At 43.0% G+C, this 25,813-nt stretch overlaps 1 protein-coding gene across 1 annotated transcript; it reads left to right on the top strand.

The window, feature by feature from the left end:
- Nucleotides 1-3,929: 3,929 nt before the first annotated feature.
- Nucleotides 3,930-25,339, top strand: mogat2.2 (monoacylglycerol O-acyltransferase 2, gene 2). The gene is made up of 6 exons (XM_002941166.4): nucleotides 3,930-4,123; nucleotides 6,271-6,449; nucleotides 18,593-18,797; nucleotides 19,234-19,408; nucleotides 19,740-19,939; nucleotides 24,765-25,339. The coding sequence occupies exons 1-6, from the start codon at nucleotides 4,030-4,032 to the stop codon at nucleotides 24,917-24,919; spliced, it is 1,008 nt and encodes a 335-aa protein (XP_002941212.2). The 5' UTR covers nucleotides 3,930-4,029; the 3' UTR covers nucleotides 24,920-25,339.
- The last annotated feature ends 474 nt before the right edge of the window (nucleotides 25,340-25,813 follow it).

Raw genomic sequence — 25,813 nt, forward strand, 5'->3', positions numbered from 1 at the left:
CAGTGATGCACATCCGCCCCACTAATCCCATTACCGGTTCCTATAATCAGTTTGTGCCCAGTGAGAGTTTATGGTTTGTTTTGGTCCAAACTCTGTTTATATTATATATATATATAAGGTCCCAGTATCTCCTACTTGGTACATACAGATATAATACAGTTATAGATATGATACATACATGGTACAGATATCCTACACGTATGTTACACGCTGTATGTGAGACAATTGTATGTACAGTATGTGCCCCCCCCCGCCAAATCTTCATCATTGGTTTTTGTGCTTTGTGTGAATTGGGATATGGGCCCTAATGCAGTAATGTTGGCAAATTCCCATGTATAATGTTTCTCTCTGCTTATTTACTCATTATCTGCTTCGTTAGTGAATACGGAACTGATTCCTTAATGAGAAGCTAATTCTCCCTAAACTGTGTCCCTTTCAGCACATAATGGGCTCAATTCCACCAACGGAGAAACACAGACTCACTGCCAACCAACCTCCCTCATCCCTCCCTTCCCTCCCCGTTATGTGGGGACCCCTGGAACTATAGCGGGGTGACTGTTACCCCAATGTTTCTATATATCTGTAACCTTGTTATGGGCTAAGGGGGCCCAGCCTGAAGGCCAGTTGGGGGGGGGATTTGGGGTGAGTGCTTATTTGTGCCCTGGGTACCCCTGGAACTATAGCGGGGTGACTGTTACCCCAATGTTTCTATATATCTGTAACCTTGTTATGGGCTAAGGGGGCCCAGCCTGAAGGCCAGTTAGGGGGGGATTTGGGGTGAGGGCTTATTTGTGCCCTGGGTACCCCTGGAACTATAGCAGGGTGACTGTTACCCCAATGTTTCTATATATCTGTAACCTTGTTATGGGCTAAGGGGGCCCAGCCTGAAGGCCAGTTAGGGGGGGATTTGGGGTGAGTGCTTATTTGTGCCCTGGGTACCCCTGGAACTATAGCGGGGTGACTGTTACCCCAATGTTTCTATATATCTGTAACCTTGTTATGGGCTAAGGGGGCCCAGCCTGAAGGCCAGTTAGGGGGGGATTTGGGGTGAGTGCTTATTTGTGCCCTGGGTACCCCTGGAACTATAGCAGGGTGACTGTTACCCCAATGTTTCTATATATCTGTAACCTTGTTATGGGCTAAGGGGGCCCAGCCTGAAGGCCAGTTAGGGGGGATTTGGGGTGAGTGCTTATTTGTGCCCTGGGTACCCCTGGAACTATAGCGGGGTGACTGTTACCCCAATGTTTCTATATATCTGTAACCTTGTTATGGGCTAAGGGGGCCCAGCCTGAAGGCCAGTTAGGGGGGGATTTGGGGTGAGTGCTTATTTGTGCCCTGGGTACCCCTGGAACTATAGCGGGGTGACTGTTACCCCAATGGGGCTGGGGAGCCCCAACTAAACAATAATAACACAGAGCCTATTTAATCTCATTTTAGCTGCAGGTGACTATGAGTTCAGATGTGACAGTGACAAGACAATGATGACAAACGCATTAGCAATAGCCCCTCCCTGTTACTCATTTTTTACATTTGCCATTTGCCCCCCTGGGAGATGTTAGGGAGCAGATGGCAGGAGTCGGGGGGGTTACAGTCGCTCCATTACAACAGGGATTAGCCACCGGCATCTGTACTTTCCTTTGGAAAAGGGGAAATATAAACTCATTATGGTGTTAACCTGCTGAGCCGAGATTTAGAATTAAGTATATAGTAAAACTGTGTGACAGGGAAGCAGTTACTGGCGCCTCCTGGTGGCAGCATCGAGGTAGTTCACAAAATAGTTCCACCCTTTTTGTTTCATTAAGGGATGGATAAAGACCAAGAGGGGCCCCAGCAGTGTTTGGGGCCCTTTTACAAACCCAACTGAGGTTCTTTACTTCTGCCATAGTATCACAAGCCAGATATCTCCCCACATGTAGATACAGAGCCTATATACCAACCCCTTATATGGATAGATAGAGCTTATATATATATATATATATGTAATTATATATGAGCTGTGTATATAATATAGTAGCCCAATCGTGTATCTGGGATATTGAGATTCAACCTGTTAATGTAAATGGGAAAGATATGCTCCGATTCTGCAATTTCTTTGTCTTATTATGTGAATTATTGATGAATTTAGGCACACGTGGATGGGCAGTCAGTGCAGGCTGCAGCAGCGGGGGGGGGGGGGGGGGTATAACAGCAGCGACTCCCAGTGAACCTTTCATGGATTCTGGGTCGTGTATTAATACTTTGTTCTTTGGGTAAAATAGATCACTATTGTGAGAAAATATAATATTATATATATATAATATACTGTGCGGCCTAGTCATTATCCTATATTTATAGAGCACTAACATTGTGTGCAGCTACATACAGGGAATGAACCTGCTCCTTCATTCACCCATATCAGCAGAGCTTGCAATCTAATTCTCCTGGGCACACTGGGAGCAATGTCATTTTACTCAGCACTGGGAATGGCAAGCTCCTCACTAGCGCCCCCCTCCATGTCAATCATTGGCCAATACTGCAGGGAGGGGGGTAGTCACAGTCTGCCTTCAAAGAGGCAAAATAAGCACAAGCTTGGCTTTCATAGGAAATGTGTCTGCTCCTATTTACCTCTAACCATATCCTGCAGCCTTGTGCCTTTATATGGGGGGCACAGAACCCCTCAGTGACTGCTAATATCCTTATCATTTACAGTAGGGGGTACATTATCCCTTATAATACATGACTGATACTATGGCAGCATAGGGATTCCCCTGTACTAAGCACAATTCAACAGGAACAGCCCCCTAAGTTTGCTCATAGCCTGTACAGAGAGATACCATAAAACTATGGCACATAGGGATTCCCCTGTACTAAGCACAATTCAGCAGGAACAGCCCCCTAAGTTTGCTCATAGCCTGTACAGAGAGATACCATAAAACTATGGCACATAGGGATTCCCCTGTACTAAGCACAATTCAGCAGGAACAGCCCCCTAAGTTTGCCCATAGCCTGTACAGAGAGATACCATAAAACTATGGCACATAGGGATTCCCCTGTACTAAGCACAATTCAGCAGGAACAGCCCCCTAAGTTTGCTCATAGCCTGTACAGAGAGATACCATAAAACTATGGCACATAGGGATTCCCCTGTACTAAGCACAATTCAGCAGGAACAGCCCCCTAAGTTTGCTCATAGCCTGTACAGAGAGATACCATAAAACTATGGCACATAGGGATTCCCCTGTACTAAGCACAATTCAGCAGGAACAGCCCCCTAAGTTTGCTCATAGCCTGTACAGAGAGATACCATAAAACTATGGCACATAGGGATTCCCCTGTACTAAGCACAATTCAGCAGGAACAGCCCCCTAAGTTTGCTCATAGCCTGTACAGAGAGATACCATAAAACTATGGCACATAGGGATTCCCCTGTACTAAGCACAATTCAGCAGGAACAGCCCCCTAAGTTTGCTCATAGCCTGTACAGAGAGATACCATAAAACTATGGCACATAGGGATTCCCCTGTACTAAGCACAATTCAGCAGGAACAGCCCCCTAAGTTTGCCCATAGCCTGTACAGAGAGATACCATAAAACTATGGCACATAGGGATTCCCCTGTACTAAGCACAATTCAGCAGGAACAGCCCCCTAAGTTTGCTCATAGCCTGTACAGAGAGATACCATAAAACTATGGCACATAGGGATTCCCCTGTACTAAGCACAATTCAGCAGGAACAGCCCCCTAAGTTTGCTCATAGCCTGTACAGAGAGATACCATAAAACTATGGCACATAGGGATTCCCCTGTACTAAGCACAATTCAGCAGGAACAGCCCAGTAATTTTCCCTACATACACACAGACAGCCTCGCATACAGTTCTATGATAAGTAACATTTATCAGCCGCTTGTTTATACAGCACGTTGTGCCTGGAGTTACCCGGCTGCACTACTCTCTGCTTGTCAGTCGCAGTAACAGGGAGACTTTGGACCCCAGACCCAGCGCTGAGTCCGTCAGTCTCTCCCTGTATAAAGCTCAGCCGCACAGCAAACCATGAAGGTCCAATTCGCTCCCCGCAACCTTCCCCTAGAGAGGCGCCTACAGACGGCGGCCGTGCTACAGTGGGTCTATTCCTTCCTCGCCCTCGGTAAGAACCCAAACTCTCATTCTGGGACCATTTGGTTCTGCAATAAAGGCCCAGTAACCTCCTGCGCTGCCGGCACCGCTCCAACTCCCAGGCCCAATACACTGGCCTGTTATATATATATATCAATGTTTATAGGGGGGGTCTTTATGTTTAAGTTTAACTTAAAAGTTATTGCTTGGGCCCAGTCTAAATGGTATTCTGTCCTGTAATTGTTATTTAATTACTGGGATTCATAGTCTGACTGGAGTCTGCTGCATAGTTAGTATGGCAGCTCCTACGTGTGCAGCATCAACTGGCCCAGGGCTCCCCCAAATGGTGTGGCTTCTGCCCCTTATAGAGGGGGTCCAAGTAAAGGATCACTGATAGGGGGTGATGTGGGGTGAGTGCTTATTTGTGCCCTGGGTACCCCTGGAACTATAGCGGGGTGACTGTTACCCCAATGTTTCTATGTATCTGTAACCTTGTTATGGGCTAAGGGGGCCCAGCCTGAAGGCCAGTTAGGGGGGGATTTGGGGTGAGTGCTTATTTGTGCCCTGGGTACCCCTGGAACTATAGCAGGGTGACTGTTACCCCAATGTTTCTATATATCTGTAACCTTGTTATGGGCTAAGGGGGCCCAGCCTGAAGGCCAGTTAGGGGGGGATTTGGGGTGAGTGCTTATTTGTGCCCTGGGTACCCCTGGAACTATAGCAGGGTGACTGTTACCCCAATGTTTCTATATATCTGTAACCTTGTTATGGGCTAAGGGGGCCCAGCCTGAAGGCCAGTTAGGGGGGGATTTGGGGTGAGTGCTTATTTGTGCCCTGGGTACCCCTGGAACTATAGCGGGGTGACTGTTACCCCAATGTTTCTATATATCTGTAACCTTGTTATGGGCTAAGGGGGCCCAGCCTGAAGGCCAGTTAGGGGGGGATTTGGGGTGAGTGCTTATTTGTGCCCTGGGTACCCCTGGAACTATAGCGGGGTGACTGTTACCCCAATGTTTCTATATATCTGTAACCTTGTTATGGGCTAAGGGGGCCCAGCCTGAAGGCCAGAAGGGGAGAGGCTAATTTCCTAATCTGCCGGTGCCATTTCTTAAGATGGAATAGGGGCCAATAAAACCCCAATTAAAATCTCATTGATGTTTATTTATAAATCACCCGATGAGCCAAGATTGTGCAATGCCGATAATCACTTTATAACTGGACAAACATGGGGGCAAAAAGTGATCCCAGGGTGAGAAGTTGATCCAATTCAATGTAGTGCCCAAGCTTCAAAGGTGGCCTTTGCCCCCCATTAGAACAAAGATAATGGTGTTGTATGTGTTGCCATCTTCCTTTTCACTGGGTGCCAACGAGTATTATTATTACTACCCTTAACAAGCATTACAGTGATTATTCATCATTCCCATCAGCCCCTGCCCCAGTGAGCTTACAATCTAAGGTCCCTATCACATTCCCATCAGTCCCTGCCCCAGTGAGCTTACAATCTAAGGTCCCTATCACATTCCCATCAGTCCCTGCCCCAGTGAGCTTACAATCTAAGGTCCCTATCACATTCCCATCAGTCCCTGCCCCAGTGAGCTTACAATCTAAGGTCCCTATCCCATTCCCATCAGTCCCTGCCCCAGTGAGCTTACAATCTAAGGTCCCTATCCCATTCCCATCAGTCCCTGCCCCAGTGAGCTTACAATCTAAGGCCCCTATCACATTCCCATCAGTCCCTGCCCCAGTGAGCTTACAATCTAAGGTCCCTATCACATTCCCATCAGTCCCTGCCCCAGTGAGCTTACAATCTAAGGTCCCTATCACATTCCCATCAGTCCCTGCCCCAGTGGAACTTACAATCTAAGGTCCCTATCCCATTCCCATCAGTCCCTGCCCCAGTGAGCTTACAATCTAAGGCCCCTATCACATTCCCATCAGTCCCTGCCCCAGTGAGCTTACAATCTAAGGCCCCTATCACATTCCCATCAGTCCCTGCCCCAGTGAGTTTACAATCTAAGGTCCCTATCCCATTCCCATCAGTCCCTGCCCCAGTGAGCTTACAATCTAAGGTCCCTATCACATTCCCATCAGTCCCTGCCCCAGTGAGCTTACAATCTAAGGCCCCTATCACCCCCCCAGGCCCCACTACCCTCTCACTCTCTTCCTGGTCTCTTATAGCCCAGACCTGCATCATCCTCTTCTTCGTCCTCCTCTTCACCCGCTTTTGGATCATCAGTGTCGCGTATGGAGTCTGGTGGTTCCTGGACTGGGACACCCCGAGCAAAGGCGGGAGGAGGAGCCAACGGCTGCGAACACATGCGGTTTGGAGGTACATGAGGGATTATTTCCCAATTACTGTGAGTACAAATGAATAGAAACTCCCACATTATGGGGGAAACCCCAAAACGTTGGTGACATAAAAGTCAATTTTGGGGATTATTATGGGTTCACCCCTGTCTGAGCAGGCAGAAATAAATATTGCCGCCCATCCTGTGGCCCTTCTCCCAACCATTGGCTGGTTCTGGGAATGTTCTTTAGCAAGGTTTGGATTGGACAGACCTTGATTTATATAAATAATGGGTTGCCCAAAGTTGTCCAAAGCCCGACCAACATTAAAAGTGGCCCTGACTACATGCTGGCACCAGTGAGGCTGGTGGTTTGATGAAGAATATTAAAGGACAAGTAAACCCCAACTCACTGTGGGAGCTACTATGTTAGACACCCCCCCTTCCCGCTCGAGGTAAATAACTACTGCAGCCCTGTGCCCCACATCTGCCCCATACAATCCAGTCTGGCCAATACATTGGGCGCACGTGGGTTAAATCTTGGAACAGAAACATTGGGATCGGGGCCATATCTTAGCGAATGGCATTTTTCCGACCTGTGAACTCCTTCACTTGCTGACTTGCCCTTTCCTTATCTTGTCCGACTCTGGCTCCAACGCTTAAAGGTACAAGGGCAGGATTTGTGGCCCAGTCTGGGTTCTGTGAGTGAGTGAGTGACTGTGCCTGTGATTGGCCAGTGTGCTACACACTGGCCAATCATAGGCACATTCACTCACTCACTTACTCACAGAACTCAGACTGGGCCACAAATGCTACAGATCCTGTGTAGATCCTGTTCTGATGGGTCAGTACCAACTAGAGACCCACATACAGACCCCCAGCTTCACTAACATATAATATTTATACCATTATCACTTTATTATCACCAGCCCAACTTTCCTCTGATTCTCAGGTTCTGATACTCGGCACCAATCTGATTGGATCTGAACCCAACAGTAATACAAATAGATTTCCCATTCCTGCCCCTCAGCTGTCTCCTGATTGGCTGTTCCGTATTCCTCATAATACACTTACAGCCAATCCTATTGCATGTCGGTATATTAATGGCGATTACTGGTTGATTTGCTTTTTGTTGTTCCCACGGGGCACAGTTTCTATGAAGCAATAATTATATGGCAAACATGACGGCCGGATAGACGCCCGCACCCCCCCAAAAAAATAGGGTGGCAAGTAACAGTGGGAAAGTCCCTTGTTATTTGGGTAGAGATTATGATTATGGGGGAGCTCTAGGGACCAGGGGGGGTTGACTGGGAGGTAAACTGGGGGCAACTACACTGTAATTATAACAATAGTGGAAATGATCGTAATCACAGGGATTATATCATTCATATAAGTGTATAATAGTGACAAATAGTTGGCTCTCTGCCCCTCCCCATTCCTTATATACCTGCCAACCAACCCAGGCATATAAATAATGATGACTGACGGGTGAAAGGGCAATTGGGGCTCAATGGCATTGATGGCGCTAAAAAAAGCACAATGGTTGCTCAACTGACTGATGAAACAGTCTCTTCTAGCAGTTTATTATATGCACCCAGGCTAATCATTAAAGGGGTTGTTCACCTTTGAGCTAGCGTTTAGTATGATGTAGAGAGTAATATTTGCAATTGGTCTTTATTTTTTATTAGTGTTTTTTTTTTAAGTTTTGTTCCGCTCTCCAGTTTGGAATTTCTGCCGTTATCTGGTTGCTAGGGTCCAATTTACCTTAGTAACCAGGGAGTGGTTTGAAAGAGAAACTGGTATATGAATAGGAAAGGGGGCTGAATAGAAAAATAAGTTATAAAAAGTAACACTAACAATAAAACTGGAGCCTCACAGAGCAATAGGGTTTGGCTGCCGGGGTCAGTGACCCCCATTTGAAAGCTGCAAAAGAAGTCAAAAGAAGGCAAATAATTCAGAAGCTATAACAAATAAATAATGAAGACCAATTGAAAAGTTGCTTAGAATTGGCCATTCTGTATAAAGGTGAAATGCATAAGAAATGCGACCCATTGAGCTGAAATCGTTCCGCTGCACAGCGCCATCTGGTGGCTCTAAGCATATTCACACTGTAACCAACCCTTTTAATATACAATCACATTTGAATATACTCTGATTGGAGCGGAGTGACCCAACTCCTGGCACTGCCTACTGGGAATGTAGAGAGTGATATTCTAAGACAATTTGCAATTGGTCTTCATTTTTTATTATGTGTGGTTTTTGAAATATTTAGCTTTAAATGTAGCAGCTCTCCAGTTTGGAATTTCAGCAGCTATTTGGTTGCTAGGGTCCAGGTTACCACAGCAACCAGACACTGATTTGCACGAGACAGGAATATGATAGAAGAGGGCCTGAATACGAAGGTAAAAAAAGTAACAATAACAATAAAACTGCAGCCTGACAGAGCAATAGGTTTTTGGTTGCCGGGGTCAGTGACCCCCATTTAAAAGCTGGAAAGAGTTGATGAAGAAAGAAAATAATTAAAAAACTATAAAAATAAATAAATAATGAAGACCAATTGGAAAGTTGCTAAGAACTGCTCATTCTATAACATACTAAAATTTAATTTACAGGTGAACCCCCCTGGTGGAACTTAAGGGAAACAAAACTGTCAGACTGAGACTGGTGCTTTGTTTCTGAATCCCAAATGCTCCATTTGCTCCCAAGAGCTATAAATTAGAGTTGCATCTGACACAGTGCAATATAGACAGGATTCTGGGTGCATCACATACTCCGTTTATCCTGTAGCAGGGCACTACTGCCATTTGGCCACCAGAGGGAGGTGTTGCCTTATTTAGTGACAAGGGCAATGGCAAAAGCATAAGCTCAGAAATGTGCCATTCCCAGCGGTACCTGTTGTCAGAACAAATACCCGTATCCCCCCCCCCCCACTATCTGTTGCACCCCCATGTCATTATGCTGGAATTAACACCTGCCTGGAGGGAGCACCCAGCATGCTTTAACGCATGGCATGCTGGGAATTGTAGTCCACTGACTACAGAATAACACGTGGGTAGGGTTTAGTTCCCCTTTACGTACACAGAGGGATCCAACTAAAACAAAATCAAACCTGCCAGTTTTTGCTCAGATATTGGTTGGGCTGGGCCTTCAGGGGCCCCATACATAGGCAGACATGCTGGTCTAAAGGACTCGAATTGGCAGTTTAAATTAAAGATGCACCAAATCCACTATATTTGGGTTTGGCCAAACCCTAAATATTTGGTAAAAGATTCAGCCGAATCCACACGTGTCCATAGGACTCATTGGGGCTCATTTATAAATACTGGGCAAATTTGCACCTGGGCAGTAACTCATAGCAGCCAATCAGTGAATAGCTTTTTTCAGCCATCTGCAGGTTGAACACTGAAAGCAATCATCTGATTGGTATCCATGGGTGACTGCCAAGGTGCAAGTGTTTATAAATGACCCCCATTAGTGTCTCCATTAGGATTTCAATCCTAAAAAGTCCAATAACAGGACATTACAGCAGGATCATTTATTATTCTCCCTGTTAAAGGAAGTGTAAATGCCCAACTCCTGTAGCAGCTGCTGATCCAATGAATTTGAAACAACAGCGCCATCTGCTGGTCACTTTGGGCATCTAAAGTGACCAAACAAATAGTTGTGATGTTACTGTGCTAAAAATAATGTTAGTGAGCAGGGAAGAGTCCTGTGATGTTTTTCTGATTATTTCTAAGCAGAGCAACATCACAAGGTTTTCATATTCTAATATAATCATTTTAAAGCCACAATGACCAGCAGGTGGCGATGTTGCCTCACATTCAAAAACTTCAACAGAAATCATTGAGGGGTGTGGTTCACTTTAATTTAACTTTTAGTTTGTTATAGAATAAGCAATTCTAAGCAACGTTTCAACTGGTCTTCATTATTTATTTCTAATAGTTTTTTAATTATTTGTCAACTTCTTCAAACTCTTTCCAGCTTCCAAATAGGGGTCACTGACCCCGGCAGCCAAAAACTATTGCTCTGTGAGGCTCCAGTTTTATTATTATTTTGTAACTTTTTCCCATTCAGTCCCTCTCCTGTTCATATAAGGGATAATGTACCCCCTACTGTAAATGATAAGGATATTAGCAGTCACTGAGGGGTTCTGTGCCCCCCATATAAAGGCACAAGGCTGCAGGCTGAGTTATACAGGGAACTCTGAGTATCACTCATGTATTATAAGGGATACTGTACCCCCTACTGTAAATGATAAGGATATTAGCAGTCACTGAGGGGTTCTGTGCCCATATAAAGGCACAAGGCTGCAGGCTGAGTTATACAGGGAACTCTGAGTATCACTCATGTATTATAAGGGATAATGTACCCCCTACTGTAAATGATAAGGATTTTAGCAGTCACTGAGGGGTTCTGTGCCCATATAAAGGCACAAGGCTGCAGGCTGAGTTATACAGGGAACTCTGAGTATCACTCATGTATTATAAGGGATAATGTACCCCCTACTGTAAATGATAAGGATATTAGCAGTCACTGAGGGGTTCTGTGCCCATATAAAGGCACAAGGCTGCAGGCTGAGTTATACAGGGAACTCTGAGTATCACTCATGTATTATAAGGGATAATGTACCCCCTACTGTAAATGATAAGGATATTAGCAGTCACTGAGGGGTTCTGTGCCCATATAAAGGCACAAGGCTGCAGGCTGAGTTATACAGGGAACTCTGAGTATCACTCATGTATTATAAGGGATAATGTACCCCCTACTGTAAATGATAAGGATATTAGCAGTCACTGAGGGGTTCTGTGCCCATATAAAGGCACAAGGCTGCAGGCTGAGTTATACAGGGAACTCTGAGTATCACTCATGTATTATAAGGGATAATGTACCCCCTACTGTAAATGATAAGGATTTTAGCAGTCACTGAGGGGTTCTGTGCCCATATAAAGGCACAAGGCTGCAGGCTGAGTTATACAGGGAACTCTGAGTATCACTCATGTATTATAAGGGATAATGTACCCCCTACTGTAAATGATAAGGATATTAGCAGTCACTGAGGGGTTCTGTGCCCATATAAAGGCACAAGGCTACAGGCTGAGTTATACAGGGAACTCTGAGTATCACTCATGTATTATAAGGGATAATGTACCCCCTACTGTAAATGATAAGGATATTAGCAGTCACTGAGGGGTTCTGTGCCCATATAAAGGCACAAGGCTGCAGGCTGAGTTATACAGGGAACTCTGAGTATCACTCATGTATTATAAGGGATAATGTACCCCCTACTGTAAATGATAAGGATATTAGCAGTCACTGAGGGGTTCTGTGCCCATATAAAGGCACAAGGCTGCAGGCTGAGTTATACAGGGAACTCTGAGTATCACTCATGTATTATAAGGGATAATGTACCCCCTACTGTAAATGATAAGGATATTAGCAGTCACTGAGGGGTTCTGTGCCCATATAAAGGCACAAGGCTGCAGGCTGAGTTATACAGGGAACTCTGAGTATCACTCATGTATTATAAGGGATAATGTACCCCCTACTGTAAATGATAAGGATATTAGCAGTCACTGAGGGGTTCTGTGCCCCCCATATAAAGGCACAAGGCTGCAGGCTGAGTTATACAGGGAATGCTGTAATAAGCCCCATTTCAAAGTACATCTTTGTATATTTATCCATGCCACTTGTGAATGATATTTTATAGGATTCTCTCATACAAAAACATTTCAATGTGGTAGATCCTGAAACACATTAGGGCTCTGATGTTTTTAAAGCTGAGGTTTGGGAACAAATAAGCTCATTATGATGCCAATTATTATGTAATATCTGTATAAACAGACCCCTGCCCCTGGAAATAATGGGCTGCTATTGCCAAAACCCTGCATCATCTGCCTCCACATTAAGACCAAATGCTTCAGATGAAAAGCGTAAAGGGCAAATAAGCTACACTTTGACATATATGTGTCTTTTCATTTGTTCACCTTTGAGTTAACTTTCAGTATTATGTAGAAAGTGATATTCTGGGACAATTTGCAATTGGTCTTCATTTTTTATTATTTGTAGTTTTCTAGTTACTTCATTTTCAGTTCAGCAGCTCTCCAGTTTGGAGTTTCAGCAGCTATTTGGTTGTTAGGGTCCAAGTTACCTTAGCAACCAGGGGCTAGTTTACATGAGAGACTGTCTGCCTATAAGTCCCCTGCAATGCTATGCAGTTGGTCAGTTTAAAAAAAATAATGTTTCATATTCAGGGGCAAGTAATGTATAAACCAAGGGCTGTACTTGGGCATATGGGGCAGTTGATGACTTTACCTTTGGAAAATGGATCCCATGGTCTTTATTGAATTACTGTAATTCCTATCCTGACTCTTATCTATGGACAATCCCTATACATTCCTAGATTCCCATTGGAACCATATATCTTCCCTTCAAAATACCTGAGCAGAGCAATAAACTCTATCTAACAGATAGGGGAGAGCGGGGAGGGTAGAACTAACAGTAAATACCATTGGGCCAGCAGAAGGGGGATCAGCAATTCCTATCTGCGTTCCTCCTGCACGTTCAGCCACTGTATCAGGGAATCGGAGAAACCTCCCCGTATCCGTTAATCATTTCCTCTTGTGTTTCTGCATTTGTAACCTTGAACCGATTTTACCTAAAAAAATCAAAATAAACATGTTTTTCTGCTGAACGCATTGTAGAAAACTGACTTTGAGCAGATTAATATTTGACTTTTATGACAAATCTCTTTAGAACCAAATCAAGCAGTTCCATTCTCCATCTTTATCTGTTATACAGATAGCTAGAATCTCAGCCATAAAGCAGGGCAGGACTGCTGCTTACAATGGGGGGGGGATCAGATAGGATCTGTGCCACTGTGACAGAATGCTCTGTTATACAGATAGCTAGAATCTCAGCCATAAAGCAGGGCAGGACTGCTGCTTACAATGGGGGGATCAGATAGGATCTGTGCCACTGTGACAGAATGCTCTGTTATACAGATAGCTAGAATCTCAGCCATAAAGCAGGGCAGGACTGCTGCTTACAATGGGGGGATCAGATAGGATCTGTGCCACTGTGACAGAATGCTCTGTTATACAGATAGCTAGAATCTCAGCCATAAAGCAGGGCAGGACTGCTGCTTACAATGGGGGGGATCAGATAGGATCTGTGCCACTGTGACAGAATGCTCTGTTATACAGATAGCTAGAATCTCAGCCATAAAGCAGGGCAGGACTGCTGCTTACAATGGGGGGATCAGATAGGATCTGTGCCACTGTGACAGAATGCTCTGTTATACAGATAGCTAGAATCTCAGCCATAAAGCAGGGCAGGACTGCTGCTTACAATGGGGGGATCAGATAGGATCTGTGCCACTGTGACAGAATGCTCTGTTATACAGATAGCTAGAATCTCAGCCATAAAGCAGGGCAGGACTGCTGCTTACAATGGGGGGATCAGATAGGATCTGTGCCACTGTGACAGAATGCTCTGTTATACAGATAGCTAGAATCTCAGCCATAAAGCAGGGCAGGACTGCTGCTTACAATGGGGGGGGGATCAGATAGGATCTGTGCCACTGTGACAGAATGCTCTGTTATACAGATAGCTAGAATCTCAGCCATAAAGCAGGGCAGGACTGCTGCTTACAATGGGGGGCTCTGTTACAATTGGGGCTCTGTAAAACTGATCTGGTTGTGCAGTCAGGAGACTGGTATCTCACACTGATTCTTTTATTACCAAATACAAGTTTTCAGTCAACTATGAAATCAATGTAATGATGCATCACGCAGTCATTAGGATAAAGAGGAAATATTCTACAAAGTTTATGTAAGAGGCGATGTGACAATGATGTGACAATGATGTGACAATGATGTGACAATGATGTGACAATGATGTGACAATGATGATCTAGAGTTTGAGCTGCTTCAGGGGGGAAACTTAGCCAATGCCGCTGCCCTTCCACTTGATATCATTAGATCTGGGCAACTAACTAGTTGGTATTTACCAGCAGGGTCAGTGTGGCAATTCCTTTCATTCAAGGGCTCACAAGTTTCATTTCCCATTAGCTGACCCAAGGCAAGAAGGCACGTGTTTCCATTCTGAGCTCATTGCTAGGATTGCTAGTTACCTTAGCAACCAGGGAGTAGTTTGGATGAGAGACTGGTATATGAATAGGGGAGGGGCTGAATAGAAAGATAAGGAATAAAAAGTAACAGTAACAACAAAACTGGAGCCTCACAGAGCAATAGGGTTTGGCTGCCGGGGTCAGTGACCCCCATTTGAAAGCTGCAAAGAGTCAGAAGAAGAAGGGAAATAATTCAAAAACTATAACAAATAAATAATAAAGACTAATTGAAAAGTTGCTAGGAATAGGCCATTCTACAGTGGAGGAAATAATTATTTGACCCCTCACTGATTTTGTAAGTTTGTCCAATGACAAAGAAATGAAAAGTCTCAGAACAGTATCATTTCAATGGTAGGTTTAACAGTGGCAGATAGCACATCAAAAGGAAAATCGAAAAAATAACTTTAAATAAAAGATAGCAACTGATTTGCATTTCATTGAGTGAAATAAGTTTTTGAACCCCTACCAACCATTAAGAGTTCTGGCTCCCACAGAGTGGTTAGACACTTCTACTCAATTAGTCAACCTCATTAAGGACACCTGTCTTAACTAGTCACCTGTATAAAAGACACCTGTCCACAGAATCAATCAATCAAGCAGACTCCAAACTCTCCAACATGGGAAAGACCAAAGAGCTGTCCAAGGATGTCAGAGACAAAATTGTAGACCTGCACAAGGCTGGAATGGGCTACAAAACCATTAGCAAGAAGCTGGGAGAGAAGGTGACAACTGTTGGTGCGATTGTTCGAAAATGGAAGGAGCACAAAATGACCATCAATCGACCTCGCTCTGGGGCTCCACGCAAGATCTCACCTCGTGGGGTGTCAATGATTCTGAGAAAGGTGAAAAAGCATCCTAGAACTACACGGGAGGAGTTAGTTAATGACCTCAAATTAGCAGGGACCACAGTCACCAAGAAAACCATTGGAAACACATTACACCGCAATGGATTAAAATCCTGCAGGGCTCGCAAGGTCCCCCTGCTCAAGAAGGCACATGTGCAGGCCCGTCTGAAGTTTGCCAATGAACACCTGAATGATTCTGTGAGTGACTGGGAGAAGGTGCTGTGGTCTGATGAGACCAAAATAGAGCTCTTTGGCATTAACTCAACTCGCTGTGTTTGGAGGAAGAAAAATGCTGCCTATGACCCCCAAAACACCGTCCCCACCGTCAAGCATGTGGGTGGAAACATTTTGCTTTGGAGGTGTTTTTCTGCTAAGGGCACAGGACAACTTATTCGCATTAACGGGAAAATGGACGGAGCCATGTATCGTGAAATCCTGAACGACAACCTCCTTCCCTCTGCCAGGAAACTGAAAATGGGTCGTGGATGGGTGTTCCAGCACGACAATGACCCAAAACATACAGCAAAGGCAACAAAGGAGTGGCTCAAGAAGAAGCACATTAAGGTCATGGAGTGGCCTAGTCAGTCTCCGGACCTTAATCCAATAGAAAACCTATGGAGGGAGCTCAAGCTCAGAGTTGCACAGAGACAGAAACCTTAGGGATTTAGAGATGATCTGCAAAGAGGAGTGGGACCAACATTCCTCCTAAAATGTGCGCAAACTTGCTCATCAATTACAAGAAACGTTTGGCCTCTGTGCTTGCAAACAAGGGTTTTTCCACTAAGTATTAAGTCTTTTTTTGTTAGAGGGTTCAAAAACTTATTTCACTCAATGAAATGCAAATCAGTTGCTATCTTTTATTTAAAGTTATCTTTTCGATTTTCCTTTTGATGTGCTATCTGCCACTGTTAAAATAAACCTACCATTGAAATGATACTGTTCTGAGACTTTTCATTTCTTTGTCATTGGACAAACTTACAAAATCAGTGAGGGGTCAAATAATTATTTCCTCCACTGTATAACACACTAAAAGTTAACTTCAAGGTGAACCCCCCCTTTATTGAATGCCTAATCCCCTAGAGACTCCCCCCAAACTGTAGATGCACAATCAAAAAGGAACCTTGGAAGCTGCATCTTCAGAATGAACCAGTAAAGCCTCAGGATTCACTGCTGTCCCAAAACTGTCCCCAGAATGCCCAAACTCTATCTGCCAGTTGCTCATAACTCATATCTGCCAGTTGCTCATAACTCATATCTGCCAGTTGCTGGTCAGATGGCATCTAGAGTACCTACAGTGATCTCCTCATTGAGCTGCCTAGAAGCCACAATAGACACAATAGAAGCCCAGTAAGCTGATGTACCAGGAATTGGACCACTAGGACTTCCTAGCCCAACCTGGCAGAAACCTAATGGACTTTGTGTACAAACTACGACTTCCATTGGACAGAAGTACACGGGTTGGGTCGACCCTCATTGGAAGACGGGTGCAAGTGTCACCTGGCCAATCAGAGGGACCTGATGTCATGTGATCACACTGGGGCCACTATGCAGAAGGTTCTTCTAAAACTACATTAAAGGTTTCTAAAGTCCAACAAAGCATGTAGCACTCTCAATATCTAGTGCTAATCCTTGAGTGCCAACCATTTCTCCTGGCCACACCCACTTACCTATGTGCTTGTGTACTAAATAGCACCCCTTCCTGTCAAAGGCAGTATTACACCTTACTAGCATTCACTAGGGTAATAAATGGCAATTTTATTACTACCACAGAGGTAAGATCTGTTGGTGGCCGGGGACTACTCACAGCGGTTGCCTGACTGTTCTGCGCTATCCAGGAGTCTCCGTTCTTTGTTTTGTATATGTAACTTATTAGCAACATTCCGTGAGCTGTTATTTATTTTGCTAGTTTGACTTTAACCAGCTTAGGTCATGGAGCTGAACCTCTCTAGGAGTTACTTGAGGTCTTTGGAGATTTGTCCCTGTACATGGTACAGAACTGAGCAAAGCCAATAACATGCCGGAATAAGTTGGGTCAAGGCTGATATGGAACCTGGAGTAGCTCATTTGCTAACGCTGATACTTAAATGCACCATTAGAGTTACACATAGCAACCCATTATATTGCTGGGGCAATATATATATCACTGGTGCAGTTTAGCACTTATGACATTCTTCTGAAACTGATACATTATAGGGTTCTTCAACTTTCACTTGGAGATAAAGCTTCTGGCCAGGCCCCGCCTATAAGATCAGCCCTTAGATCAAGGCCCACCTTAGCTCATAAAATGAGTACAAATATAGATAAATCTTGGTTAGTCATACATTGATGGACCTCAGATACACCTTCACCCCCAATCTTCACCCTTGCTGACCTTCAAGCTGGGCTTTCAGGAGTAACTAGGAGAGTAAATAGCAATTCTCCCCAATTTTCACCCTAAATATCTTTCATACTGAGGTTCCCCAGGGTTGGCATTGCTAGAGTTTCTGGACCTCTGTTCTATCTGATATTGCTATGTCCACAATGGGGCTAATGGAATGTTTCAGACATCAAGAAGGAAACCCATCAAGGGTAGGGTGAGAAAGACTAGAAGGAACCGAAAAGCCATATAAAACTGCGTTTTGCGAATTTTTCGCTGTTTCACAAATTTTTTCATAGTTTTGCAAATTTTTCAGCAAAACGGGACAGATTCGCTCAACACTAATATTTACTATCCAATGGATTAATAGGGTATTTGTTCCCTCTCCCTGAAATTGGTTCTATATTTATGAGGCTCGTTCTTTCATCCAATCCTAGGCTGATGGTTATTAGTAATGAGTGAATCTGTTCCCTTTTGCTTTGCCAGAAAATTCGCGAAATTATGGAAAAATGCATGAAGTGTACTGATTATGGATAGGTGTTTGATAATGAGGGTGGGGCCTTCTTCCTCTATAGGCACGCCCCTGTCTCCATGGCTGCAGGGCAATGAATGCTGGACCCTGTTCTGTAATCGAGAACGTATGGAGTAGAAGTTTCTAACGCATGAATAAGTGCAGCCAGAGTGTATCAGAGGTAGAGGTACTGATGAAACCAACATGATGACATCACTATGACATCACTGTGACAGTCATCGAACGGAAATGTGGAACAACCACAAAATGCTTTGCTCTGACAAACGCTGTTTCCTAATGAGATCGACTAACGATCCCAATCAGAACAGCAATATCTTAATCACAATCATATTTGTGTTCTTTGTCTCCTCGCAGTTGGTAAAAACAGTGGATTTAGACCCCCAGCAGAACTATTTGCTGGGGTCTCACCCCCACGGCGTGCTGGTAGCCGGGGCGTTTACTAATTTCTGCACCGAGGCCACTGGATTTCAGAAGCTTTTCCCGGGAATTACTCCCTATCTACTGATGTTGCCACTTTGGTTTCGGGCGCCATTTTTTCGAGACTATATTATGGGCGGAGGTAAGTAGCTCACCTTTAGGTTAACGTAAAAAGTATTTTATTGAATGGCCAATTTTTAGCAACTTTTCAACTGGTTTTCATTTTCTATAATTTTTTTTGTAATTATTTGCCTTCCTACATATTTCCAGCTTTTAAATGGGGGTCAGTGACCCCAGAAGACAAAAACTATTGTTCTAGGAGGCTACAATGTTATTGTTACTTTTTATTGCTTATCTTTCTATTCCAGCCCTACCCTATTCCTATTTCAGCCTCTCATTCAACCCACTGCCCGGTTGCTAAGGCAAACAAGGCCCTAGCAACCAGATAGCTGCTGAGCAAAAAGCTAAATAATTAAAAATCCACAAAAATCAATTGCAAACTGTCTTAGAATAGCACTCTCTACTCTTAGATGTTAATTTAAAGGGGAACTGACCCTTTTAACCCAATCTGTTTTCAGGTCTGATTCCATCAGATAAGGACAGTGCCAGTTATCTACTGAAGAACAAGGCAGGGGGTAACGCAATTGTCATCGCTGTGGGAGGAGCCCCGGAGTCTCTCAATGCCCGACCTGGTGCTTTCACCCTTCTGCTTAAAAACAGAAAAGGATTCATCAAATTAGCCATTCTACATGGGTAATGTACTATTGGCTTTCCTTGTCTTACATATAGCATGGTGACCCCGGTATTTATGTATGTTTGTATTATTAGTGATATTCAGATATTAAAGCAAACAAGCCTTATCCTCTTTATCCCAAGTCAATGTGTCCACTGGTGGAGTCTGAATTCCTATGGTGGGAGGGCATTTCCCTGTCTTAGAGAACATGGGACAGACCAAGAACTTTATTTATAAGATATATATATATATATATATATATATATTATTACATATTCATACTATTCATTAGGTCTCTACAAACTCTGTATGAACACACTTTTACCTATTGCTTTTTCTTGTTCTCTTCAGAGCCTCACTGGTTCCAGTATTTTCCTTTGGAGAAAACGAACTCTTTGACCAGGTGGACAACCCAAGAGGTTCATGGCTAAGAACAATCCAAGAGAAGCTGCAGGGGATCATGGGGGTGGCCTTACCCTTGTTTCATGCCCGAGGCGTCTTTCAGTACAGCTTTGGCCTGATCCCCTACAGAAAGCCCATTGCTACTGTGGGTAGGTTGCATTGATTGTGAAGGGTTTGAGAAGATGAAGAAAAACGAGGAAGGAATGGTGGAGATGGAAGATTAGAAAAAAGGGAGAGAAGAAAGAAATTATAGTAAGGAACTGAGGGAGAGGGGTCCCCAACCTTTCTTACTCGTGAGCCACAGTCAAATGTAAAAAGACTTGGGGAGCAACACAAGCACCATAAAAGTTCATGGGGGAGCCAAATAAGGGCTGTGATTGGATATTATCTATGCACCCTATCAGCCTACAGGGCGCTTTATTTGGTAGGAAATCCTATTTTTATTCAACTACCACCAAGTTGGGAATTTAAAAATGGGGGCACTGAGAGCAACATCCAAGGGGTTGGTGAACAAGTTGCCCCTAAGCTGCTGGTTGGGGATCCCTGCCAAAAAGGAAGAGGAAGAAGGGTGTGAATGGGAACAAGTAGATGGGGTGGAGAGAAGAAAGGTTGTAGAATTCAGGACAAAGTGGAATTGCTATGAAAAAGAGGTCAGTAAGTCAGGGAGAAGTATAAGAGACTGCACAAAGCAAGAAGTGGTGTCTAGAAGGTGCAACCAGTGTGGTGTATGGAGAGGACAAGGATAGATAGATAGATAGATAGATAGATAGATGATAGATAGATAGATAGATAGATAGATAGATAGATAGATAGATAGATGATGGATAGATAGATAGATAGATAGATAGATAGATAGACAGACAGACAGATAGATGATAGATAGATAGATAGACAGACAGACAGACAGATAGATAGATAGATGATAGATAGATAGATGATAGATAGATGAAAGATAGATAGATAAATAGATAGATAGATAGATAGATAGACAGATGATGGATGTATGGATAGATAGATGATAGATAGATGAAAGATAGATGAAAGATAGATGATAATAGATAGATATATAATAGATAGCTAGCTAGCTAGATGATGATAGATAGATAGATAATAGATAGCTAGATAGATAGATGATAGATAGATAGATGGTAGATAGATAGATAGATAGATAGATAGATAGATAGATGAAAGATAGATGATAATAGATAGATATATAATAGATAGCTAGCTAGCTAGATGATGATAGATAGATAGATAATAGATAGCTAGATAGATAGATGATAGATAGATAGATGAAAGATAGATGAAAGATAGATGATAATAGATAGATATATAATAGATAGCTAGCTAGCTAGATGATGATAGATAGATAGATAATAGATAGCTAGATAGATAGATGATAGATAGATAGATGGTAGATAGATAGATAGATGATAGATAGATGATAATGATGATAGATAGATGATAGATAGATAGATGATGATAGATAGATAATAGATAGCTAGATAGATAGATGATAGATAGATAGATAGATGATAGATAGATAGATGGATAGATGGTAGATAGATAGATAGATAGATAGATGGTAGATAGATAGATAGATGATAGATAGATAGATGATTGATAGATAGATAGATGGGCGATAGATAGATAGATGATAGATAGATAGATAGATAGATAGATAGATAGATAGATAGATGGGAGATAGATAGATGATAGATAGATGATAGATAGATGGGAGATAGATGGGAGATAGATAGATAGATAGATGGGAGATAGATGGGAGATAGATAGATAGATAGATAGATGATAGATAGATAGGAGATAGATAGATAGATGATAGATAGATGATAGATAGATGATAGATAGATAGATGGGAGATAGATAGATGATAGATAGATAGATGATAGATAGATAGATAGATAGATAGATAGATAGATATAGATATAGATAGTATGGGCCACAGTTTCCTGGTTGGGACTGTTGTCCAACAACACCGCCATTGTTTTCCGATGTGGAAAGCTGTTTTGTGCCAGTTTGCCTTGGAGCTGTGAGTTACTTAGGAATAGCCGGAAGGGCTACAGGGGGCCTAGAAATATACTTGAACCCATAAGGTATATATATTCTACTGGGAAACAATATGGCAGCTCCTACATACATCTATAAACACAAATGTGCGGGAGGAGTGATCTGCGCGTGATGGGGCACACTCTATATATAGCCCAGGACAGCGCGGCACACTGTATACAGCGCCGTGTTTACCCACAATTAGGAAGCATTGTTCCAGTTAATGAGCACCAAACCCAGGAAAAGCTTCTAAGGAAGCAATTAGGCAGCTAAAAAAGCCCATCTGTCAGTAGTCAGGGTAAATACTGCTCAGAGAGATGGGTAAATGATCCGCTTTGAGACTGAAGTTCAGTGCACATCATTGGGCGGCACGGTGCCCCTTCCTGTACAACCGCTGACTCGCCAATTGCACGTTACTAATAGCGCTAGCCACCCGGGCTAATGTCTGTTTGCGGACAACTCTACGGTGAATCCGTTTGTGGGTCATTTGCCAACTGAGGGGATGAAAGAAATCGGCTGTCCTGTGAGGTTACTAGTTTTAAAGGGGAAGCAAACCTTAGCTATAGAAGAACACCCTATCGGTTGCAGTCATTTTAACTGCAGTACCCTAAGCCAGGATTAGCCAAGGGGCAATTCTGTGCTCTGCGGCAGGTTGTTCCTATACAACGTGGTCTCGGGCAGCGATGAGGGAATCTGTCCCGTTTCGCTTCACAGAAAAATTCGGAAAACTGTCAATGGGCGTTTTTTTTTTTGTCGTGACTTTATTGCCAATAAATATATATCTGCTGGTAATAGTACCCCACTTACTTCCATCAAGGAGATACATGGCTGTAGTAATACAGTAGCATATTGTTGCAGCCACATTGCTAGCCATAAACGTGTTTAAAGGGGAAGTTAACTTGATGCAGAGAGAATTTTTGAGATTATGGGGCAAAGTTATAAACATTTCTCATTTTATTATTTGAAAAAATAATAAATAAATGACCCAACTCATTTCCACGAATGTCTGACAAAATTCGGACTGAAAAAGACAACGCAAGAAAAAGTTGCCAAAAAAATTGTGGCACAAAAACCAGTGTCCAAAATCCAAAATCTCTAAAGTTTCGGGGCAAAAGAAGGATCTTTCAGGGAAGGGAAGGGACAGCTGCCATTCTTCTACATGATCTCGGCAAGTTTTAGCCGGCGAATTGTCTGATTCGGATTTTTAGCCGTTTGGATGTATAGTAAATCTCGAAAAAGACTCCCGACAGTAAATGGTCCCCTAAATGTCGTCATTTTTTATTATTTGTGACTTTTTAATTATTTTACTTTTTGTTCCGCAACTCGGATTCAGATTTTTAGCCGTTTGGATGCATAGTAAATCTCAAAAAAGACTCCCGACAGTTAGTAAATGGCCCCCTAAATGTCATCATTTTTTATTATTTGTGACTTTTTAATTATTTTACTTTTTGTTCCGCAACTTGGATTCGGATTTTTAGCCATTTGGATGTATAGTAAATCTCGAAAAAGACTCCCGACAGTTAGTAAATGGCCCCCTAAATGTCGTCATTTTTTATTATTTGTGACTTTTTAATTATTTTACTTTTTGTTCCGCAACTTGGATTCGGATTTTTAGCCATTTGGATGTATAGTAAATCTCGAAAAAGACTCCCGACAGTTAGTAAATGGCCCCCTAAATGTCGTCATTTTTTATTATTTGTGACTTTTTAATTATTTCACTTTTTGTTCCGCAACTCGGATTCAGATTTTTAGCCGTTTGGATGCATAGTAAATCTCAAAAAAGACTCCCGACAGTTAGTAAATGGCCCCCTAAATGTCATCATTTTTTATTATTTGTGACTTTTTAATTATTTTACTTTTTGTTCCGCAACTTGGATTCGGATTTTTAGCCATTTGGATGTATAGTAAATCTCGAAAAAGACTCCCGACAGTTAGTAAATGGCCCCCTAAATGTCGTCATTTTTTATTATTTGTGACTTTTTAATTATTTTACTTTTTGTTCCGCAACTTGGATTCGGATTTTTAGCCATTTGGATGTATAGTAAATCTCGAAAAAGACTCCCGACAGTTAGTAAATGGCCCCCTAAATGTCGTCATTTTTTATTATTTGTGACTTTTTAATTATTTCACTTTTTGTTCCGCAACTCGGATTCAGATTTTTAGCCGTTTGGATGCATAGTAAATCTCAAAAAAGTTGCGACTCCCGACAGTTAGTAAATGGCCCCCTAAATGTTGTCATTTTTTATTATTTGTGACTTTTTAATTATTTTACTTTTTGTTCCGCAACTTGGATTCGGATTTTTAGCCGTTTGGATGCATGGTAAATCTCGAAAAAAGACTCCCGACAGTTAGTAAATGGCCCCCCTAAATGTCGTCATTTTTTATTATTTGTGACTTTTTCATTATTTTACTTTTTGTTCCGCAACTCGGATTCGGATTTTTAGCCATTTGGATGCATGGTAAATCTCAAAAAAGTTGTGACTCCCGACAGTTAGTAAATGGCCCCCCTAAATGTCGTCATTTTTTATTATTTGTGACTTTTTAATTATTTTTTTATTTCACTTTTTGTTCCGCAACTCTCTAGTTTGGAATTTCAGCAGTTATCTGGTTGCTAGGGTCTAAATTACCTTAGAAACCAGGGAGGGGTTTGAATGAGAGACTGATATATGAATAGGAGAGGGGCTGAATAGAAAGTAGATAGAAATAGAAAGTAATAAGAAGTAACAATAATAATGAAACTGGAGCCTCACAGAGCAAAAGTTGTTTGGTTGCCAGGGTCAGTGACCCCCATTTGAAAGTTAGAAAGAGTCAAAAGGAGAAGGGAAGTAATTAAAAAATTATAAAACAAACAAATAAATAAAATGGGAGTAATTCATGGACCTGACGCTGAGCCTTTACCTTTTGCAGTGGGGAAGCCAATCAAAGTGATGGAGAATCCCAATCCCACCAATGAGGAGATCGAGCGGCTGCACAAGATCTACATGGAGGAGCTCTCCAAGCTCTTTGAGGAGCACAAAGCTAAATACAACGTCCCGGCCGACAAGCACCTTACGTTTGTATAAGGGCCGGGCCCCTGCCCCACCCTGGGGCCACTGTCTATAGGCAAATATTATACCCACATCTAAGGACCCAATGGGTCTGGTTGTTATGGTGGGAAAGAGATAGCATTTGCATGGGGGCCCCCGGTCTCACAGGAAAAATGCATAAAAAGCATTTATTGTTTCCTATATGTTGGATGTCCACTCATCTGTTGTTAAACTACAACTCCCAGCTGTTGGGGGTAGATGTGGTTTAACAATCTGGGGCCACAGACCTTCTGCAAGACCCATAAAGTGGCCCTGACCCGACACACCAGCAATAAGTAATATGTCCAATCAGATTTCATGGCGGCCAGTAAGTTAACATGACCGGACCTTTTGTAGTATAAAACCCAATTGATATTTTTGTGCGGGTATTTGAAATAAATTTGTGTTTGACCGTCAGACCGAGTCTGGGATTTATTGAATAGGAAATGAAAGGGCTGATTTATGGGGTGAGTGCAATGTGCAAAGTTTAATTTAGCATGTAAATTGCCATTTGTAAGCGGTTTTACCAGGTATGAATTATTAGTGGTCAGAAAACCCCTGTCCCAACCCCAATAGCATGAAATACACAGTGGGTCATAGCCCTCTTATGGCAGCTTACAGGGGAGGAGCAGGGAATCTGTAGGAAAAGCAGTAGGCGGGGCTAGAACATGCTTACAGGGGAGGAGCAGGGAATCTGTGACTTAAGCAGTAGGCGGGGCTAGAACATGCTTACAGGGGGAGGGGCAGGGAGGCTGTGACTTAATCAGTGGGTGGGGCTAGAACATGCTTACAGGGGGAGGGGCAGGGAGTCTGTGACTTAAGCAGTAGGTGGGGCTAGAACATGCTTACAGGGGGAGGGGCAGGGAGTCTGTGACTTAAGCAGTAGGCGGG

This window comes from Xenopus tropicalis, chromosome 2 (genome assembly GCF_000004195.4).
Source record: "Xenopus tropicalis strain Nigerian chromosome 2, UCB_Xtro_10.0, whole genome shotgun sequence".
Lineage (NCBI taxonomy): Eukaryota > Metazoa > Chordata > Amphibia > Anura > Pipidae > Xenopus > Xenopus tropicalis.

What these genes read in the sequence shown, in the direction of transcription:
- mogat2.2 (XM_002941166.4), top strand. Translation starts at nt 4,030, where the DNA reads ATGAAGGTCCAATTCGCTCCCCGCAACCTTCCCCTAGAGAGGCGCCTA. An exon ending in AGACTATATTATGGGCGGAG is followed by an intron (nt 18,798 to 19,233) that starts GTAAGTAGCTCA and finishes ATCTGTTTTCAG; the next exon opens with GTCTGATTCCATCAGATAAG. An exon ending in AAATTAGCCATTCTACATGG is followed by an intron (nt 19,409 to 19,739) that starts GTAATGTACTAT and finishes TGTTCTCTTCAG; the next exon opens with AGCCTCACTGGTTCCAGTAT.